This window comes from Cnephaeus nilssonii, assembly GCF_951640355.1.
Source record: "Cnephaeus nilssonii genome assembly, chromosome: 19".
Lineage (NCBI taxonomy): Eukaryota > Metazoa > Chordata > Mammalia > Chiroptera > Vespertilionidae > Cnephaeus > Cnephaeus nilssonii.
The window spans coordinates 14,755,445-14,774,680 of NC_137090.1; the positions used below are offsets into that span (position 1 = coordinate 14,755,445).

The 19,236-nt window shown below is 53.8% G+C and overlaps 2 protein-coding genes across 3 annotated transcripts; one reads left to right on the forward strand and one right to left on the reverse strand.

The window, feature by feature from the left end:
* The first annotated feature begins 8,237 nt into the window (after positions 1-8,237).
* TMEM101 (transmembrane protein 101) lies at positions 8,238-12,328 on the forward strand. 2 transcript variants are annotated; one of them, XM_079798730.1, is made up of 4 exons: positions 8,238-9,034; positions 9,319-9,499; positions 10,227-10,373; positions 11,310-12,328. In XM_079798730.1, the coding sequence occupies exons 1-4, from the start codon at positions 8,898-8,900 to the stop codon at positions 11,616-11,618; spliced, it is 774 nt and encodes a 257-aa protein (XP_079654856.1). In that variant the 5' UTR covers positions 8,238-8,897; the 3' UTR covers positions 11,619-12,328. The 2 variants fall into 2 exon arrangements, with proteins under 2 accessions (XP_079654856.1, XP_079654857.1); XM_079798731.1 differs by having other exon boundaries at positions 8,239-8,909.
* A 1,205-nt stretch (positions 12,329-13,533) lies between these two features.
* Positions 13,534-17,599, reverse strand: NAGS (N-acetylglutamate synthase). The gene is made up of 7 exons (XM_079798825.1): positions 17,140-17,599; positions 16,340-16,614; positions 16,014-16,227; positions 15,605-15,785; positions 14,897-15,068; positions 14,638-14,820; positions 13,534-13,927 (listed from the first exon to the last, which is right to left on the reverse strand). Exons 1-7 carry the CDS (start codon positions 17,563-17,565, stop codon positions 13,774-13,776), a joined length of 1,605 nt encoding a protein of 534 aa, XP_079654951.1. The 5' UTR covers positions 17,566-17,599; the 3' UTR covers positions 13,534-13,773.
* Between the last annotated feature and the right edge of the window lie 1,637 nt (positions 17,600-19,236).

The following is a 19,236-nucleotide window of genomic DNA, read 5'->3' on the forward strand; positions in this document are numbered from 1 at the left end:
AAGGTAGAATTTTGAAAGTCATCAGTTTAATAACTTGAGTTGCCTGAGCCACAGTAAAAAGTGGTCCAGGATTGACTGGGTTTTGAAGAAAGCTTGAAATCAGGTTTGGGAAGAGAACAGGAGACCAGTAAAAGACATGGGAGGGGATGGGAAGGAAAGCATCTCATTCCAGCTTGAGAAGCAGTGGGGCTTTCCCCCAGGTTTCTCCAGAGCAGATTTGGGCAACTGGGACCAAGGCTGGTCAGATTGTAGACTCTCCCAATTTTTATTGATTTCAGAGAGGGAGGGAGAGATAGAAACATCAATGATGAGAGAGAATCATGGATGGGCTGCCTCCTGCATGCCCCTACTGGGGATCGAGTCCACAACCTGGGCATGTGTCCTTGACCAGAATCGAACCTGGGACCCTTCAGTCCGCAGGCCTACGCTCTATCCACTGAGCCAAACTGGCGAGGGCTCTCTTTTTTATTTTTATTTTTATAAATATTATTGAATATTACATATGTTCCCCCTTTTCTTCCCCATTGACCCCCTCCAGTTCACCCTTGACCCCGTTCCTTTAATTTTCAATTTTGTTGAAAAGTCTAAAGTGGAACAAAGTTTCTTTCTGAACTGGTGAGATGAAGGTAAGACATATTTCTAGTGACTTAAGTAACCTCTTCTCCCTTTTCCCCAACTAATCATTCTGATGCTAATTCCAGCAAGTAGTCTTCAGTGGAGGGACTAACAAGTGGTTTCTTTTTCTAATCTGGTCCCCTTTATTCTGATCTCTGGCTTGAAGTAGTTGCTTATGCTTTAAGAAAGTGTGTGTACTGCTTTAAAGAATATTCTGGGATGGCCTCTTAAGATGTGATTTAAGCTGAAATTTGAAGAACAGGTGCCTGCAAAGTGCTCAGATAGAAGGAACAGTAAGTGCTAAAGTTGAGGTTGGCAAGAGCTTCGGATGTTTGGGAACTGCTAGAAGGAAGGTGGCTAAAGCATAGTCAGCAGGACGGAGCAGTGGGCAGGAGCCACTTCATGCAGGGCCTTGTGGCCATTGTAGGGCCTGGAATCTGCTCTTGGCACAGTGGGGAAGCTGTTGGAGGGTGTTAAGCTGTGAAGGGATTTAATCTGATGTTAGGCAGCAACAGTGGAAGCAGGAAGATGGTTGTGTTAAGAGATGGTTGCAAATCTAGGCAGGAGATGGTAGTGACTGAAGTGATTTCAGGACTGATAGATCTTGCTGATGTATTGGATGTGAAGGAAAGAGAAACTAAGAATGACTTCTAGGTGGATGATGACAAACAATGGGAGAGGAATAGCTTTGTGGAAAAACCAAGAGTTCTGTTTTGTTATTTTGTCTAGCTAATGAAACACGGAAGAGCAGATGGCAGCTGGGCAGCTGGATAATGAGCCTGGAATTCAGAGGAGAGGACTGGGCTAGAACTAGACATTTAGTTGTTACCTTGTTATGAACTCCACGAAGATGGGGGATGAGATCTATGGCCACAGTAGATATTTTGGCCTCTGATACAGGAGGCCCTTCATTGTAAATAGGAAGGAAGAAGATAGTAGTACAGTTGAAGGTGAGTTTGCACATTTAGCAGGGAGGTGAGGTTGAGGGAGGATGTGTCCTAGACACATAAGGAAGTACGTAAAATTGCTGAGTTCCCTTTAGAGGTTTGTGCTCATGCATGTAGGTGCAGCCAGCCAGGTGCCCATTGTGTGACTTGTGTCCAGTGACTTGGCTGAAGACACAGAAGGTGGATTGTTGGGTACAACCAGGGTGTTAATCAGGTCTATATAGAGGGAGAAGGGATTTCAGCTGATGGTATTTGCAAGGGAGTTACAGTGATAGACCCTTTATCCCTACAGATGGATACTGTTGTCAAACATTTCGTTTTTGTTCAGATTAGCCATTCTGAAAGTGTCTTGCTGTCATCCCCCCTGTACTGGCTACAGGAAAGATATGCAGCCATGTAAATCCAAGAGTCAGTATGTGAAAGTGTGCAAAAATATAGGATGCTTCTAGTGCCAGGGCTGGTGCAGGTGTGGTATGGGAAGCTCAGCACAAATATCCCAGCACTTAGAGATGCCCGGGATCTTGGAGCTCATGTGAAACAGTCCAGCCTCCCCGTTCAGGTATCTCTGTAGCTTCAGCCACAGACTGCCCCTGCTTGAGCACTTTGGTTGAGGAGGAGCTTACTGTTTTGAGAAACAGCATGTGATGGCTGTATTGTGCCCATTTGTCCTCCAAGCAGCTGCTCATTTCTAGAACTGCATGCAAGTACTTGCCCTTTAGGATGGTTCCTTTTGTCTCGCAGCTCTTGGGTGAGGGTCAGAGGAATTGCTACACTGGCAGATATGACTGGGAACTGTCTTGTCTTCAGTTAAATGGCTTATTTTTAGCCAACTATTCCAACCTATTAAGAGCTTTTTACAAATCTTGATTCTGTAATATACTAGTTATCCTTCCCAATGTTGTGTTAGTTCGAATTTTTATAAACCGTCTTCCAAAGGGATATCATGAAAGACTTTAATAAGATCCAGATGTTTGTCTATGATAACCATCCAGTAACCCTGTTAAAAAAGGAAATCAAGTTGTTTGAGAATCACTTATTTTTAATGAAGGCACGTGGCACCTAGTGGTCATCATGTTTAGCTCACTAGTCAACATGTTTAGTGAGCCCTTTTTGAATTTTGTTAATTGTTACACTTACTTGTCTGACTTGAAAATTGGAACTTTGGCTGAGCTCAAGTCTGGCAACCTTCTGTTTGTAATGTTTTCTCAAAGAATATTGGCAGTGATTCCTCAAGCTTTTCCAGTATAATTTGCTGAACCAGATTACTTGAATTAATTCAGAGCAGCTCAGTTTGATCAACCAGAGGCTCAGATTCATATCCTAGGTTGGTGGTGGCTCAGCTGCTCTTGCCATTCAGGGGACAATCTGTGGACACTAGAGGGCCAATGCACGAAATTCATGCAAGGGCCTTGGCCCTGGCCCCAACTGCCGCCCTGCAGCTGGGGGTCCTCTGCTGCCTCTGCCTCAGCCCCCGCCCGCTGCAGCTTTGTCCAGAAGGAAGGACGTCTGGTCTGATGAGCATATTACGCTTTTATTATAGACCAGAGACCCAGTGCATGAAATTTGCGTGGGGGGAGAGAGTGGGATACGGGTCCCTCAGCCTGGCCTGCACCCTCTCACAATCCGGGATCCCTCGGGGGATGTCCAACTCACAATCCGTGACCACTGGCTCCTAACCGCTGGCCTGCCTGCCTGTCTGATCATCCGTAACTGCACGCCTGCCTGCCTCATCGCCCCAACCACTACTTGCCTGCCTAATCACCCCTAACTGCTCGCCTGCCTGCCTGATCGATCACCCCTAACCACTCTGCCTGCCTTTCTGATTGCCACTAATCACTCGCCTGCCTGCCTGATCGCCCCTAACCACTCGCCTGCCTGCCTGATCCCCCCTAACCGCCTCTGCCTCGGCCCCTGCCACCTCGGCTTCGTCCAGAGGTCATCCGGAAGGACGTCTGGAATGATGTCCAGAAGGTTGTTTGGCTGCCGGTCTAATTAGCATATTATACTTTTATTATTATAGATGGTTTCTTAGAGGGGTGTTTGGCTGGCATGAGGGACATTGGCCCTATCTTTGGAGCACTGTAGCTTAGTGGTTAGGAGCATGGCTGGATTCAAATAGGTCTGAGTTGTGTCAGATTTCATCTCTGCCACTAATTAGCAGTATGACTTTGCATCTTAGCTAACTTTGCCTAGCATCAGTTTCCTCATCTGTAAAATTAGTGTCTCAGTTGAGGATTAAATGAAGCCTTTAATGAGATGCTTGGCTTTGAGTAACCATCTCCAAATGTCATTCTTTGAAGAATTTGCTGGATGGAGCTAATGAGCACACAGGGGAACATAGAAAGTAATTTGTGTGGTCTCCTGGGCCCAGGCAGAAGCACTGGGTACAGACACCTGGCCCCAGAGCTCTTTGTTTCAGAAGGAGATGCTGGGCTCTTTGAAAACCAGAGTAGAGTATTTTGACCTTTGAACTAGTGAGAACAAGAGAGCATGCCCTTCCATTGTGTCTAGACAAGACTTAGGTGAATTTTATAGATGATGGCAGATTTATGAGAGGCAATATAGAATGAAAGACACCTGGCTCCTTCCTGATTTGAGAATGGGCTCCAAGGAGCCTCAAGTTGCTACTCTGATATGAAATAGAGCAGGGTGTAGGGTTCCAGAAGGGAAAAAGGGGCGGGGGGTGGATCTGTTCTTAGAACAACAGGGCAGGATATAAGAACACCAGGCCTTGGCGATTTCTTCAACCTGTATCTCATCCCCACTCTCAGGGCTATGGCTTCCCTGAAAGCTGACCTCTCTACTGCTTTTGGGGGTGAGGCTCCGGCCTGAGGCCAAGAGGGCAAGTAACTAGAGCTGAGATTCTTTCCATTGTAATTCTTGGGCTGGGACTGCATTCAGCAGGTGGTGGCAGGAATACAGGTGAATGCACTGGGTTTCTGAGGCCTGACGCCTTGACCTCAGTGGCTAGATTAGGCCAGGATCTAGCCAGGGCTCTATCCTGCAGGCAGGAGAAGGCATTTCTACTGGGACTGTATGGGAAATAAGTGAGGTGAAGTGTGAAATTGGAGTGAAAAAGGGATCCAAAGCATTAAAAAATCCATCTTTCCTGATCGCTTTTCATTCTAGTAGGAATAAGGGAATGAGAAGTGGCTGGGGGTGGGGTATCAGGATGCTGGGGTTTCCAGCTGAGATGACTCTTGCCAGAACCTAGGTAGGAGGTAAAATCAGAGGGGATGGAAGGAAGATTCCTCCAGTGGGGGGGCCGGAAAGTGAAAAGACACCTGATGGTGTCTGCTTTTATTTTTCTCCTAGCTTCCATGCTTGCCCAGGGTTCTGGGTGGAGGAGTGAAGCATAAAGGTCTCAGCATCCATGAGCACCTGAGGCCATCCTCACCCCAGCCCCTCATGGGGCAAGGACAGGGCAGGTGTGGCCATTCCTTCCATGGCTACAATAGTAGCATCAGCCTTGCTTGGGAATCTGGTGGCAGCATACCCAGTACCATGCACCTGGCTAGCCACTGAGTGGTGGACTGTGGAGGCCTCCACCTGCTCAGTCTCCCTCCCAGGCATCCTGACAGTCTGGCTTTTGGAATTGAGCCACAGTAATCCTGCCACCTGCCAGGTGGCTCCTTCCAGGGCCTGTGGGGACTGCAAGTGCTGCTGCTTTCTCACAATGTCCTATGGGATCTGGGTGGCCTGGGTTTTTCTGGAGCAGCTGGATATCAGCTACAACCAGCTGGTGCACCTGTCCATGGACTTCTCAGCCACCCTGGGCTCTGCTCCGCCTACACCTCTCACAACCCTGCAGCCTGTGGGGCCTGGGAAAGCTGGAACAGCTTGATCTGAGCCACAGCCTGGCCACAGTTTGGGGGCCACTTCTGCCTACACTGACTCTTGCTTGCTGGGAACCAGCTGCAGCAAGTTGGGGATGTAGCCCTGGCCACCACGCCAGGCCTGGAGCTCCTCGCTGGGAATGACATCAGCTGAAGCCTTTGCAGCTCTGTGGGTGCTGGGCCTCCTCTCCAGTAGGCAACAGCACCTCGAATTTAAGGTGATGACGGGCATCCAGACAGCATACACACAGCTGCTGCTGGCCAGTAATCTCTGCAGCAGGCCTTCCGGAAGCTGGACCATCTGTGGCACTTGTATGTGGCCAACCTGGGCAGTCTGACTTTTGCTGGACCTGGGAGGCTGGTAGGGGGCACAGCTGAGCAGTGTGGAGGCCTGGCTTTGCTTGTCTGAGACAGCTACTGTGCTAGGTATCATGGGCACCATGCTAGTCACCATGGTGCTGTGGTCATGGCCGAGGGCAAGTGCATGTGGGGGTGCCCCAGAAGAACAGGGAAGCCCTCTGGAGAGGTAGGGTGTGCTGTAGAGAGAAGCTGAGGCAGTTGGATTGGGGAGGGCAGATGGACCGAGGAAAAGGAATGTTCCTCAGAAGTCTTATGGGCTGTTGTCTGTCCAGGCAGGGGTGGAGGGAGGAGGGACAAATGGCTATGTTCATCTCAGGTCTCAGAACCCCACTACTCACTTATTTACCACTTGTGATCTAGCACAATGCCAGCATCTTTCCTAGCCCTATAAAGAGGGATTTGGCCCCTAGTCCTCAGTACCCCTCTGGGGAGAAAGCAAGCCTACCTAATAAAATGGTAATATGTAAATTACCATCACTCCGCTACGCCCACGATTGGGCCAGCGGGAGGCGCAGGGGGCGGGACTCGGGGTGGCCGGGGTAGCCGATTGGGCCAACGGGAGGCTGAGCTCGTGTCGCCAGTGGCGGCGCGAGCTCAGCGTCTGCGTCTGCGCCATGGCTGTGCTGCAGAACAGAAGGGGCCTCTGGGGCAGTGAGCTCATATCCCACCGCGGACCATCAAAAGTGGGGGAGCTGGGTGCCTGTCCGCTCCGGCACCAGGCCTTTCAGAAGCCTCCGCCCCACCGAGGCTTCCGAAAGGCCTGGTGCACCAGCGGACAGGCACCCAGCTCCCCCACGATCGAAAGCGAAAGCGTGTAGGGGACTCTACACGTGCATGATTCAATCATGCACTGGGCCTCTAGTAAAAGATAAGAGACAACACCAGAGGGAACTGGGATGGGATGGGATGGATACCAAGGGAAAAAATTCATTAATCCTATTCTCCTTCATTCATGTCCCTGCCGTCTGTTTTGGGGGACTTAATCGGAAGGTGTGGTCTGGGGTAAGGGTTTGTTCCAGGTGCAGGCTCCTAAAACTATTTTATGGACATGTATGATCCCATTTCCAGTCCTCAATACCTTAGCTCCTTCCCAAGGTTGTGTATCTTGTCCCATTTGAATCAGGGATGGGTGAGGAGATTAGGAAAATAAAGTCAATTGGAAAGTTTGTACTATGTGCTTGTGTTATGGTGATGAAAACTTACCTCATGTAGTTGTCACTGGTGGGCAGGGAAGGTAGGCAAAATGACTTTTTTGTTGTTAATTCTCACCTGAGGATATTTTTTCCATTGATTTTTAGACAGAGTGAAAGTGGGGTGGAGGAGACAGAGAGAGAGACACCCATTGGCTGCCTCCCGCTCTTGCCCCAACTAAAGTTTGCAACTGAAGTACATGTCCTTGACCGGAATCTAACCTGCCAAAACCAGCTAGAGCCAAAATGACCTTTAATCCAGACTTTTTCTCATTCCTCTTACCTAGAGACCCTACCTTCCCACCCTCTGTCCCACCATACACCTACATGATTCCATTCCCTAGGGTTTCTTGTTTTTGTTTTTTTTGCATGGATATATCCCTCTCTCACATTCTTTCTAACATACCTAGACTTTATCCTAGTGACTTTGTAAAAAGTTAAGTATGAAAAAGTGTTTTGTAGTCTAGCTTTTACTGGCTGATCAGAAGTTTTTATTTTTTTAATAGAATTTTATTGATTTCAGAGAGGAAGGGAGAGGGAGAGAGAGATAGAAACATCAATGATGAGAGAATAATTGATCGGCGACCTCCTGCACGCCCTGCACTGGGAACTGAGCCCACAACTTGGGCATGTGCCCTGATCAGAATCGAACTGTGACCTCCTGGTTCATAGGTTGACCCTCAACCACTGAGCCATGCCTGCGGGGCTGATGGGAAATTTTTAATTCACATGGTCAGAATGCTGTTTGGACGTGAGGCCCCTTTTCCCCCAAGGGAACTAGAAACAGACCTGAATTAAATGGCCTAGTGGGAGTGCTTATAGAATCTTAACTTCAGTATTAAAAGATAAATTTGTATTGTAGGGTGGTGGGATGGGTGCAGGAAGATATGTGTGTCGGGGGGCAGCTTTGTGGTGGCAATCCCAAAATGCTCAGAACTTTTGCCTATTTATTCAACAAATAATTACTAAGTACCTACGATGAATAAGATAGTGGCAACATCTTTTGTTCACTTTATTCAGCACATATGTCCTGAATGCATCTTGTATACTAGGGCCTGAGAATATAGTAGTAAACAGAAACCAGACACTGTCCTTGGCCTGGGCCTCACAAACTAGTATTAATATAATCATTAACAGAAGAATTACAAATATATAATTGCCTGTGTGCCCAGTGATTCAAAGGAAGGCTACTTGATGGTTATGAAAATGAAATAGGAAGCTGAGAACAAATGAGACCAAAGGAGAAGTGGGTGAGACCAGTTGGAAACCTGCTGCAGTTAAACCTACAAAAGATGGTAGTTTGGGCTAGACTGGGAGTATGGCAACTGAAGAAAATGGACTGATTTGAGATGTCCCATGTATACACCTCAGATCTCTCTCTTAGGGGACATAGGAAAGGCAGACCAAGACCATACTTCTTTACAGGTGACTTGGGAGAACCCATTACTTTGAATTTAAACCAAAGCAGAGTATTTCCTCAGGCTTGAGTATGTACACCATTTACTGAACCCCTATTATGTGCTAGCACCAGCATTGTCACATTTAAACCTCACAGCAACCCTAAAGTAGAAGTCATTTTTATTTCACAGATGAATCTTGGAAGGTATAGCCAATATGCCCAAAGTAACAGGGTTGGAGTTAGGATCTAGCTGCATTCCAAGACTAGTTCGCTACATTAAGTTATGACTCAAGGCTTCCCACTGTTCCTTCCTTTAGTCTAGTTTTCAATTTTGCATCTACAGAGAGGGGGCCGTAAGCCTCCATGGGCAGAGGGAAAGGCTGAACTCTGTTGCTAGAACATCTCCTTCGGTCCAGAACTACAGGACGAGAGCCTTGTTTCCCAACGGAAGAGGTAAAAACAAACCCCGCGAGACCGGAAGTTGCGTGTCGCACCTCCGCGCCGGCCTCCCAGACCCGGCTGAGGCCGTGGCGGACTGCCCTTCCCCAAGATGGCGTCGAAGGTGGGTTCGCGACGGTGGCTACTGCAGCTGCTCATGCAGTTGGGCTCGGTGTTGCTCACACGCTGCCCTTTCTGGGGCTGCTTCAGCCAGCTCATGCTGTACGCCGAGAGGGCCGAGGCGCGCCGGTGAGCGGGCCCCCGCGGTGGGAGGCGGTACAGCGCATCCCAGGAACGGGGATGCGGTGAGGTGGGGGAAAAGTTGGGCCCTTGGGCTGGGCGGACCTGGGATCTCAGACTTGTTAGGGGCTCCGGTCCCGAGCACGGTGGACATCGAGCATAGTGCGGGGGTCATGGCCATGAGAGGGGGCTCCGGTTTGGAGGAGCAGTGGGGCTGGCGGGAAGTCAAGGGGTCTCAAGGCTCTTCTCCCCTCTTCATTCTGACCTCTTTGCTTACCCCTCCCGGCTCGCAGGAAGCCCGACATACCAGTGCCCTACCTGTACTTCGACATGGGGGCGGCCGTGCTGTGCGCGAGCTTCATGTCCTTCGGAGTGAAGCGGCGCTGGTTTGCACTGGGGGCCGCACTCCAGCTGGCCATTAGCACCTATGCCGCCTACATCGGGGGCTACGTCCATTACGGGGACTGGCTTAAGGTGAGCAACCCGGCCCCGAGGAGGACTTTGCCTGAGTGATGGGGAGCCTTGGGCGTGTGGAGATTTTACAGACTGCAAGAATGGAAGGACCTTAGAGACCACACAAATCTTCCTTTCAGAGTGTGGAAACTGAGGTCCACAGATGGGAAACAGACTTACCCTAAGTCACGCCACAGTTATCATCACAGGTGGAGGAGCAAGGATCTAGGTCACCTGGTTTCCAGAACCCTTAAAACTGTTAGTTTAGTAATCTCAGACTCATAGGGCTAAAGGAACCTTGGAGGTGTCTGGCCCAAAGATCTAATTTTGTGAAATTTAAGTAATCCTAGCGCAGCACATAGCCTGTAAATGACAGACCCCTGCCAACAGAGGCCCGCCAAGATGTGTGAACAGCTACAGGAAAGTGAGATCAATGGGTTTTATGGAAGAGACTATACTATAGAGCAGAAAGAACATTGGGATTCTAGTCGGCAGGCCTGGGAGTGGGAAGGAGACACTTGGTAACTGGGTTCTGCCACTTTCTGTAGGATCTTGAACAATTTAATTAACCCCTTTGGGCCACTTCTGATAAAAAGAATTCTCTATTTCTGCTGTACCTGCCCACCACACTTGGAAATGGTAAGAGGGTTCATCAAATGGACGGGAATGTATAGAGAGGAAGTTCTGTGCAGCCAGGAAATATGTGGCAATTGCAGTTCCTGACGGGGGTCCCCTTGCCTTGGCCTAGGTCCGTATGTACTCACGCACAGTTGCCATCATTGGTGGATTTCTTGTGCTGGCCAGCGGTGCTGGGGAGCTCTACCGTCGGAAACCCCGCAGCCGTTCCCTCCAGTCCACGGGCCAGGTCTTCCTGGGCATCTACCTCATCTGTGTGGTAGGTTGAGGGACTGTTGGCTGGAGGTGCTTGACTGGGAGTAAAATGTGAGCCCATGCTTGGCAGAACTCAGGGAGGTGGGCATGTAGATCCTGATGGCCATGCTCTGGGAATTGCCCCTGCCAGTTTCTGGGCCTCAGAGGCCCGCCAAGAGCCTGAGACCTGGCCAATATTCTTCCAACATTATTGCCACCAGGGGGAGGAAAGGTTGAATTGGCCATTTACTCCCAAGCCTGAGAGGCAGGAGAACAAGATGGATTGTTCCTCTCATAGCTCCAGCTCCTAGAGGACTGGGAGAGGAGACAAAGGAGAGGTTTGGTGGGTTCAGGCAGCAGCTGGGACTCTGCCACTTAGAACTGATGGGGATGAAAAAAAAAAGCCTGGGCCAGTTGGCTCGGTTGGAGTGCTGTCCTGTGCATCAAAAAGGTGCGGGTTCAATTCCCAGTCAGGGCACTTACTTAGGTTGTGGGTTTGATCCCCTGTCGAGGCACGTACGGGAGGCAACCGATTGATGTTTTTCTCTCATATCAATGTTTCTCTCCTTCCCTTCCTCTCTCTCTCAAATCAGTAAATATATCCTCAGGTGAGGATTTAAAAAAAAGAACTGATGGGGGATGCCTAGTTAGCCAATTGTGGTCGTCCCTAGGATCCTTAGTTACTGGGCACCATATTCCATGTGCAGAGCTCTGGATTCAGTGGTGAGAGCCCCCGTCTATCTTCTGAGCTCCCAGAGAGAGGAAAGACATAGACCCTAATTTCATGTAGCTCCCTAGTCTGAGGGGGAGATGTATGTAGGTCCTACTTTCAGAGAGCCCCGGTCTGAGAGAGGAGTCAGAAGCCCACCTTGCAGAGGCTGACTTGCAGGTGCCCTCTCGGGTGGGCTTCCGACAGGCTCCTCAGCTTGTTGGACAGTCTTAAGAGATGGTTTGTCTCTAGGCCTACTCACTGCAGCACAGCAAGGAGGACCGGCTGGCATATCTGAACCATCTACCAGGAGGGGAGCTCATGATCCAGCTCTTCTTTCTACTGTACGGCATCCTGGCCCTCGCCTTCCTGTCTGGCTACTACGTGACCCTGGCTGCCCAGATCCTGGCTGTACTGCTACCCCCGGTCATGCTGCTCATAGACGGCAATGTTGCCTACTGGCACGACACACGACGTGTTGAGTTCTGGAACCAGATGAAGCTCCTTGGAGAGAGTGTGGGCATCTTTGGGGCCGCTGTCATCCTAGCCACCGATGGCTGAGTTGCATTGGGAGAAGCTGAAATGGGTGCAGGGAGCCACTGAGTGCCACCCTACCTTTCTTGCTGGCCCAGTTACGTTTATTTATGCTTTTTGGTCTGTTTGTTGGATCCTTTGCTCTGTGTGTATGTGTGTGTGTGTTGGTAAGAGACAGGTCTGTTCCCCAATTCCTGGGCTCAGCCCTTGATGGGGAAGCCCTGATGATGATGCCTTACAGGGTTTTTCCCCCTGGTTGTTAGGAGGAGAGCTGAGGCCAGCTGCTCCCCTGGGTCTTATGTCCCAGAGAAGAGAGTAAGGCGGCACTAGGGTAGGGGTACTGAGTGGGAGACAGAGGAAGGAAGACCTAAGAACTGGAAGTGAGCAGAAGTGAAAAATTGCTTTGAACTGGCAGATGCAGCTAGGCTCTGCAGTGCTCTTGGACACTGAGAATGAGTATGCGTGCTGATCGGTGGACCAGGCCCTGGAGGAGCAGAGGAGCTGGTCTCCACAGAAGTCACAGGGTTCTCAGGATATGCCAGGGGCAGAAATAACACTAGTTGTCTACCTTGAGAGCAGAGCAGGCCACAGCCTACTCGGGTGTGAAGGGGTGGGGCAGGCAGCGGCCAGCTTTCCACTTCCTGCCTTCCGTTTCCAGCTCTGGATAGCCTGGTGGGGGTGAGTGCCCTCCCAAACACCAGACCACACAGTCCTCCAAAAATAAACATTTTATATAGACATTTGGCTTTGCTTCTCTGTTCTCCCCATGGGACACTTTGCCATTGGCTGGGATTGATCTGGGGTTTCTTGAAAGAACATATCTGGTTAAGCTCCATCAAGGCCCTCCCGTAATCTTTCCCCTATTCCGCGAGTTCCCACAGTCCTTTGGCTCTCTTTTCAAGGATCTCCTTATCCTCCCTGTAGTATATTCTTCTGACCTCTCACCTCATTCCATCTTGTAGCTTATTTTTCCTCCCCATTTGATGTCAGCTGTTTTTGATAAATCCTTGGTGAGAGCAACCTTGAGGAGGAGAACTAACATTAAGTGTCCACTATGAGGCCAAGGGGTTTACATTTTACAGATAGAAAATGGAGACTCAGAAAAGGTAAGCAGCTTGCCTCAAGTCACAGGGCAAACCCAGCCACAGAGCTGGATTGCAGGTCAGGCTGTGTAATGCCATCGCCCAGATGGATACTGAACATCACCCTTCTGAGGGAAGACAGGCTGCTCCTGGGGTTTGGTTCTCACGTCCCTGCTGTGCTATGGTGGCCTCTTAATGGACCCTCTTCCTACTCATCCATGCACCTCCTGGCAGAAGGTAGTCCCAGCAACCCGTGTGGTACCTGGAACATCATGGGCTCAAAAATATTCAATGAAACCTCCGGCTTTGGGCTACTGCCTGTCTGCTCCCACAAAGATGGGGACACAACCTCTAGGGGGCTGTGGGGGGCAGGGGGGAGGGAGCTGTGCCCTGCCTGAAAGGGAGCTGGGCTGCTGGCGGTCTGGTCTGTGGAATGGAGGATGTTTCCCAACTTGGGAATAGGGGAGCCCCTTGGGGTTGCATTGAGGGACATGGTGGCAGCATTCATCGTGGGGGCCCTCCATCTCATTTAGCTCCTCTGGTCTCTCTAGAAGCCCCCTGGGTCCCCAGCCCACAAGACTTGCTCCCAGAGAGCCACTGCTCCTTTCAAGTGTGAGCTGACTCTCAGACAAGTATTTTCATTTTAATCAAGGCCTCCTGAAAAGTTGTAACACCCAAAGGAATGAAAATGAGTGGTAGAAGATCAGGCAGATAGGGCCTCTGTGCTGTGTGGACAAGGGAGCCTCAAAACACAGCACAGAAGCCACAGAAACTGACCTACCCTAAGTTTAGCCCTGAGTAGAGCCTGGGAAGGCAAGCCCTCCCCTCCCCCCCCCCCCCCCCCCCCCCAGATCCCTGGACTGAAAACCGAAGGCCATCTGGTGGTGGCTTTGGAGCAAGTGGAGGTCTTGGATGGACTCTGCCTGTGCTTGTCCCACTTCGCCTCCCACCTTGGGCAGAGTAGAGTAGGAGCTGCTTCCTCCTCCAGATCATTCCACCAACAAACCTGGTCCAGCCTGTAGCTGCCTGGAGTCACCTCCAGCAGGCGTGGCTTTTGGTCCACCCTGGCCGTCCCAGGGCTTGCAGGGCTGGTGTGAGGGTCAGCTGCCTGGGTCAGACGCTGGCTTGCAAAAGGAGTCCGGCAGCCCCTTGGCGTGGTTGACCAGCTCATAGGAGTCTCGGATATCAGCCAGGCCAAACCAGAAGAAGATCCACTGCTTGTTGGAAAAGCTGCCATCACTGTGCTTGAAGTACCTGGTGGTGGTGGGAGCTTTTAGTGCAAGGCCAGAGCTCATTTCTCACTGGTTCATTCATGGAGGACCTCCTACATACCAGACCCCTGCTAGGACTTGCCGTCTGTTCCCTGATTTTATCCTCAGCAGCGAAGAGCCTGGCGCTGGCATGCTTTCACAGAGAAGCAGCCAAGGCTCAGAGAAGTGAGGCAGCTTGCCCGTCCCACAGCTCGGGTGGGAAGGAGGACATCCCCTGCTCCCGCCACACTGCCTTGGCTGTGCAGCCAGGGAAGAGGTTCTTGTTCACCACTGGGTGCCCACAGAGCAGAGGAATGGGGAGTGAGGGGATAGTTGCTGAAGGAAAGAGAGGAGTGGGGTTCTGCTGGGCCTGAGGTCCGAGTGGGCAATTGGGCCTGGAATAGAGCCTGAATGATCAGAATTTCTTATGACCCTGGGAGAGATGGGGTGGGGGAGGGGCTGTCACGTGCTCCAGGAATCCACTGGTGCAGGGCGGGGGTGGGATGGGGGTCGTTCTGTGTAGTCTGCCTGTGAGGAAATCTCAGGCTCCCTGTGTGGTCCTGGACAATGGGCCAGTGGGCGGGGCCTCTCCCGGGGAAGGACAGGTAGTGCCAGAAGGGGACGCCTAGCCTTCCTGGCTGGTGGGCCCGAGGTGTGTGGCTGGTGAGAGAGGGGTATGGTGCCCAGCTCAGGGCTGAGAGGGGCAGAACCTACCAAGGGTTGATGGGGTTAGTGACTCTGGAGCGCCAGAAAAGCGTCTGCAGGTCCCGCCGCAGACACTCCCACAGCATCTGGCCGGAGCCTTGGCCCTGGCGGCTGGAGTTCACCACAAACTTGTCCAGATACGGGGTGCCCCCCAGTACGGGCTCCGTGGTCAGAATGGCGGCAGCGTTGTACCTGGCGCAGCGGGGGAAGTCAGGCGAAGGGCCGGGCTCTGTCCCCGGCCTCTGCCCTCTGGGGCCCACAGGCTCACCCCTCAGAGACGTAGACGGAGTGCAGCCGCGGGCGCAGCGAGGCCAAGTAGTCCTCGCGGAGCTTCTTGCCGAAGCTGGTGTTGACCAGGTTCACCAGGCGGCGCTGGTCCAGGCTGTCCAGGCTGCGCACTCGCAGCATCCGCTCCACATTCTTGAAGAGGGTCCCGGACCCTGGGGTGGGGCGAAGGAGGCGGGGTTAGTTCAGCCTGAGCGCGAGGTCTCATCCACCCCTCCGTTTGGGCAGCCTGGGGGGTTCCAGATAGGACGGGGCTGATGGAACAATCACCCTCTTTGGGAGATCTCCCCGAGGAAATGCTGTCAGTGGTCTGCATAGGTTTGAAGGTGATTTTCACTCAGGGAAATGCATTTCCCAGGCAGATTGTGCCTGAAGTTCAGCCCACCTTCTTCACCTAGTCCGCCCCCACCTCTCCTAGTTCGGCCCATTCCACCCGGTGTCGCCCGCCAAGCTCCGCCCTCCGCGGTGTTGCCACCCACGCCCAAGCCACGCCCACCTCTCTGGTTCCACTCAACTTCCAGCTCGGGCTGGTGCACACGGCTGACCTCCACCAAGTCCCGCAAGAGCGGAGAGCCGGTGCTGTGGAGGCCCCCTGCCCTGCTTCCCCCACCCCAGGGCCCAGTACTCACTCCCTGGACCCAGCCCTCTCTCGCCCCGCCCCCCCCCCCCCCCCCCCCGCCGCTGCCTTCACCCTTGTTGCTGAAGAGCTCGGTGAGCAGCGTGCTGGCGGCAGTGATGGCGGCCGAGGAGTGGTGCGGCAGGCGGCTGAGCACTTCCACGATGAGCCGAATCTGCCGCCGCTCCTTGGTGCTCACCCACTCCGCGCTGGTCACCAGGTCCAGATCAGCGGGCAGATTCACGTTACTCAGGACCTGCGTCGGGGCTGGGAGTTGAGCCTCCGACCCGCAGCCGGCCGTGGGTCCCCCTGCCCCAGGGACCTCTTCTTGCCGACCCCTGGACCCTCACCACCTCCCAGAACCCTTGGCCAGAGAAGGCTCCCATCTGGGCACCGCGACGGGCCGAGCCCCTCCCTGACCCTCCATTCTCAGCTCCCTCGGCTTGAGGGGGCTCCGCTAGGCCAGCAGTGGCGGGTGACGCACCTTGTGGCTGCCGTCGCGCAGGCCGCCCGTGGTGTTGAGGAAGATGATCTTGGTGGGCTGCAGCTCCTTGGCCAGCGCGGCTGTCACCTCCAGCGAATCCAGGAGCACGGAGCGGCGCGCCGCGGTCTCCCCGATGGGGCACAGGATGGGGATGCTGCCCGACTCCAGGCACCACTGCAGCAGGTCGGTCTCCACCGAGATGGTGCCCCCGTAGCTGTGGGCCAGACGTGGTGTTCAAGAGGGCCTCCTCCGGGCCCGCTGGGCTGGGGCAGAGCCGCCGGGTCATGTGATCTGCGCACCGAGGGGCAGGCAGGGCTGGCACTGACCTAGCGTGAGGGGCCGGCTCGGCAGCGCTCAGCACCGACCCGCCGCCGAAGAAAGGCACGGCTGCGGCGGCGTTCTGCCGGAGCGCGTCCACCAGCACCTTGCAGCTCTGAGCAAGCTGTGCCTTGGCCTCCCAGAAGGACAGGCAGCCAGAGGGCGCTGTGGGCGCCGGCAGCCCCAGCACCACCAGCGGCTTCATGTCCATGCGCTGCAGGAAGGCCAGTGCGAAGGCCAGGCTGGACACGCCCTCCGGACACTTGAGCACCTCCTCGTCCACCTGCGGAGGGGCGGGCGGTCAGAGAGCGCGGCCCTGGCCCAGGCTCCTGCTGCACCCGCTGGCTCCTGCAGCCTGGCCTGCCGGGCCCTCCAGGTGTCCCCACTGCCCGCCCGGGAGCTGTCAGGCCCCACGGCTGGCTCCCGGGGCCCACCTGCTCCGCCCTTTGCCCCGTCGGGTCTCGCCATCCCCTTATCTCACATTAGTGTTCCTCTCTCGCTCCTCCCTGCGACCTTGGACTCTGGGACACTGGGGGGAGGGGTGACGGAAGTGACTCCTGCCCAGGTTCCCCACTTGCCATCTGAACCCCTAACGGTGCCCATGGTGGGGGGCCTTCTCCAGCGCATCCCACTTGGCGGTTCCGCACTCGGACTGGGCAACAGACTGGGAAGAGCTCAAAGCCTCACCCAGTCCTGGGACCCCCGTCCCGTTGTGCAGAGTCTGCTGCCGGTCCGGCCTGCCCGGCGACACGTCGCCACACAACCCCCTGCCCTGGCGGTGGCTCGGCCCGCGGCCGGCGCCTCTCACCTCGATGACAGCAAAGGGCTTGTCGGCGGAGTGGTGGCAGGTCTGGAACTGCGAGAGCCAGTGGCGCGCCTCGCCGGGGCTGGCCCCGCACTGGTTCAGGAAGGCGTGGATGTCCCGCTGCACCAGGGAGCGGCCACCTGGGGGCCCGGGGGGTTCCGGGGGTTCCGGGGGTGCGGGAGGTGGCCTCCACGACGGCTCTTCGGCTGCGGGGGATTGCGCGTCGTCCTCGGCGCCCACAGTCTCCTCTAGAGCTGGCTGGGCGGGTGCCCAGGCGGTGCTGAGCAGGCGCCCCGGGCTGGCGCCCCTCGCTGCCCCCCGCCGCGTGCTGCTGCTCAGCCTCCGGGCTCCCCCAGGGCCGCGGGGACTGCGCAGCCTCCCGGCCGCAGCGGTGGCCCGCACGGCCCAAGCCCACCGCATCATCGCCATGGCATCCAGACCAGCTCGCCCCCCCACGAGTGGCCGTCTGTCCCGAGCTTTGTGCTAACCCGCTGCGGGGCGGGGCGGGGCGGGGCGGGATGGGGCGGGACTGGACCGGACCTGCCCGGGCGGCTGGCGGCGGGGGGCTCGGTGTCGCCTCTGGGTGCGTTTGAAGAGGGTCAGACCTGGGGTCAGGGGGCGGGCCCACAGGATCCCCCGCCCCTGCGGGGGGAGGTCTGATGGAACCCATTGGCAAGGGTCACATGACCGAGATAAAGGGTGGCGGCGTCTTTAATCTGCGGCCAAGGCGGGTTTCAAGAAGGGCTCAGCGGACCCAGGGGTGACTTGGGGGGCCTGCGGGGTCTTGGATGATGAAAGGGGAGTCTGGCCCTGACCGGTTTGCTCAGTGGATAGAGCGTCGGCCTGTGAACTGAAGGGTCCCGGGTTCGATTCCGGTCAAGGGCATGTACCTTGGTTGTGGGCACATCCCCAGTGGGGGGTGTGCAGGAGGCAGCTGATTGATGTTTCTCTCATCGATGTTTCTAACTCTCTATCCCTCTCCCTTCCTCTCTGTAAAAAATCAATAAAATATATTTAAAAAATAAATAAATAAGGGGCAGTCTGACTGAGGCAAGAGGGGAGAGCAGGTGGCAGTTACTCCTTCCCCCGCCTGAGGGAGGGGACTGAGGTGGGGAGAGCCGGTGCTGCTGGGGGTCGGAGGGTCCGTCCTGTTGTCTCAGCTCACAGAAGTCTGGAATCATGAAGTTACCAGGGTTATTCCACACCAGCCGCTGAGCACTGCCTTGAATATATATTTTTTTAATTTCTCCATTGATCAAGGTGTCACACACCTGTCCTCATCCCCCCACCCCCATCCCACACCCCTCCCCACGGATGCCCCAACCCCCCGCTGAACCCAACCACTGGCCAGGCTCACATGCATGCACACAAGACCCTTGGCTGATCTCCCCCCCTCCCCCCACCCTCCCCCATCCTCCCCTGCCTTGAATATTTTTGTCATATCCTCAAATCACTCCTTAAAAGCATTAAATCTTTTCTTTAAACTTTAAACTTTATTCATATCAAAACTGTAACTAAAAGGCAAGAATCACTGACCATATACAGAATAGCCTTTTTTTAAAATATATTTTTTATTGATTTTAGAGAGAAGAGAGAGGTAGAAACATCTCAAACCCTGACCTCCCGGTTCACAGGTCGATGCTCAACCACTGAGCCACACCTGCCGGGCCAGAAGAAAGTCTTAAGAATAAGAACAAAACAATGTTATTAAATTCCAGCTCGAACGTGTTACCTACTCTCTTGGTAACACAGGGTGGGTGTTATTATCATCATCCCCGTTTTACAGATGAGGGATCTGAGGCACAGAAGTATGTGAGGGCCAAGGTCACTCCGCTCATAAGCCGTGGAGCTGGTCTTTGAAGCAAAGCAGTTCTGCTCCCGATCCACGCTCTGAGCGAGAATTAAAGAGGATTTACAGACTCTCACAGGATGTGATCCATGGTTACCTATTACTGTCTCCTTGTGCCGCTCAAAGCACCCGGTGTACTTCCCATTGTGCACATCCTACACTAGGTACACTCTGGTCCATGAGTCCCACCCTCTGCGTTATAGAGGAGGACAAGCACCTGTAGAGGGGTGCTGTCTTGGCCAAGGTCACCC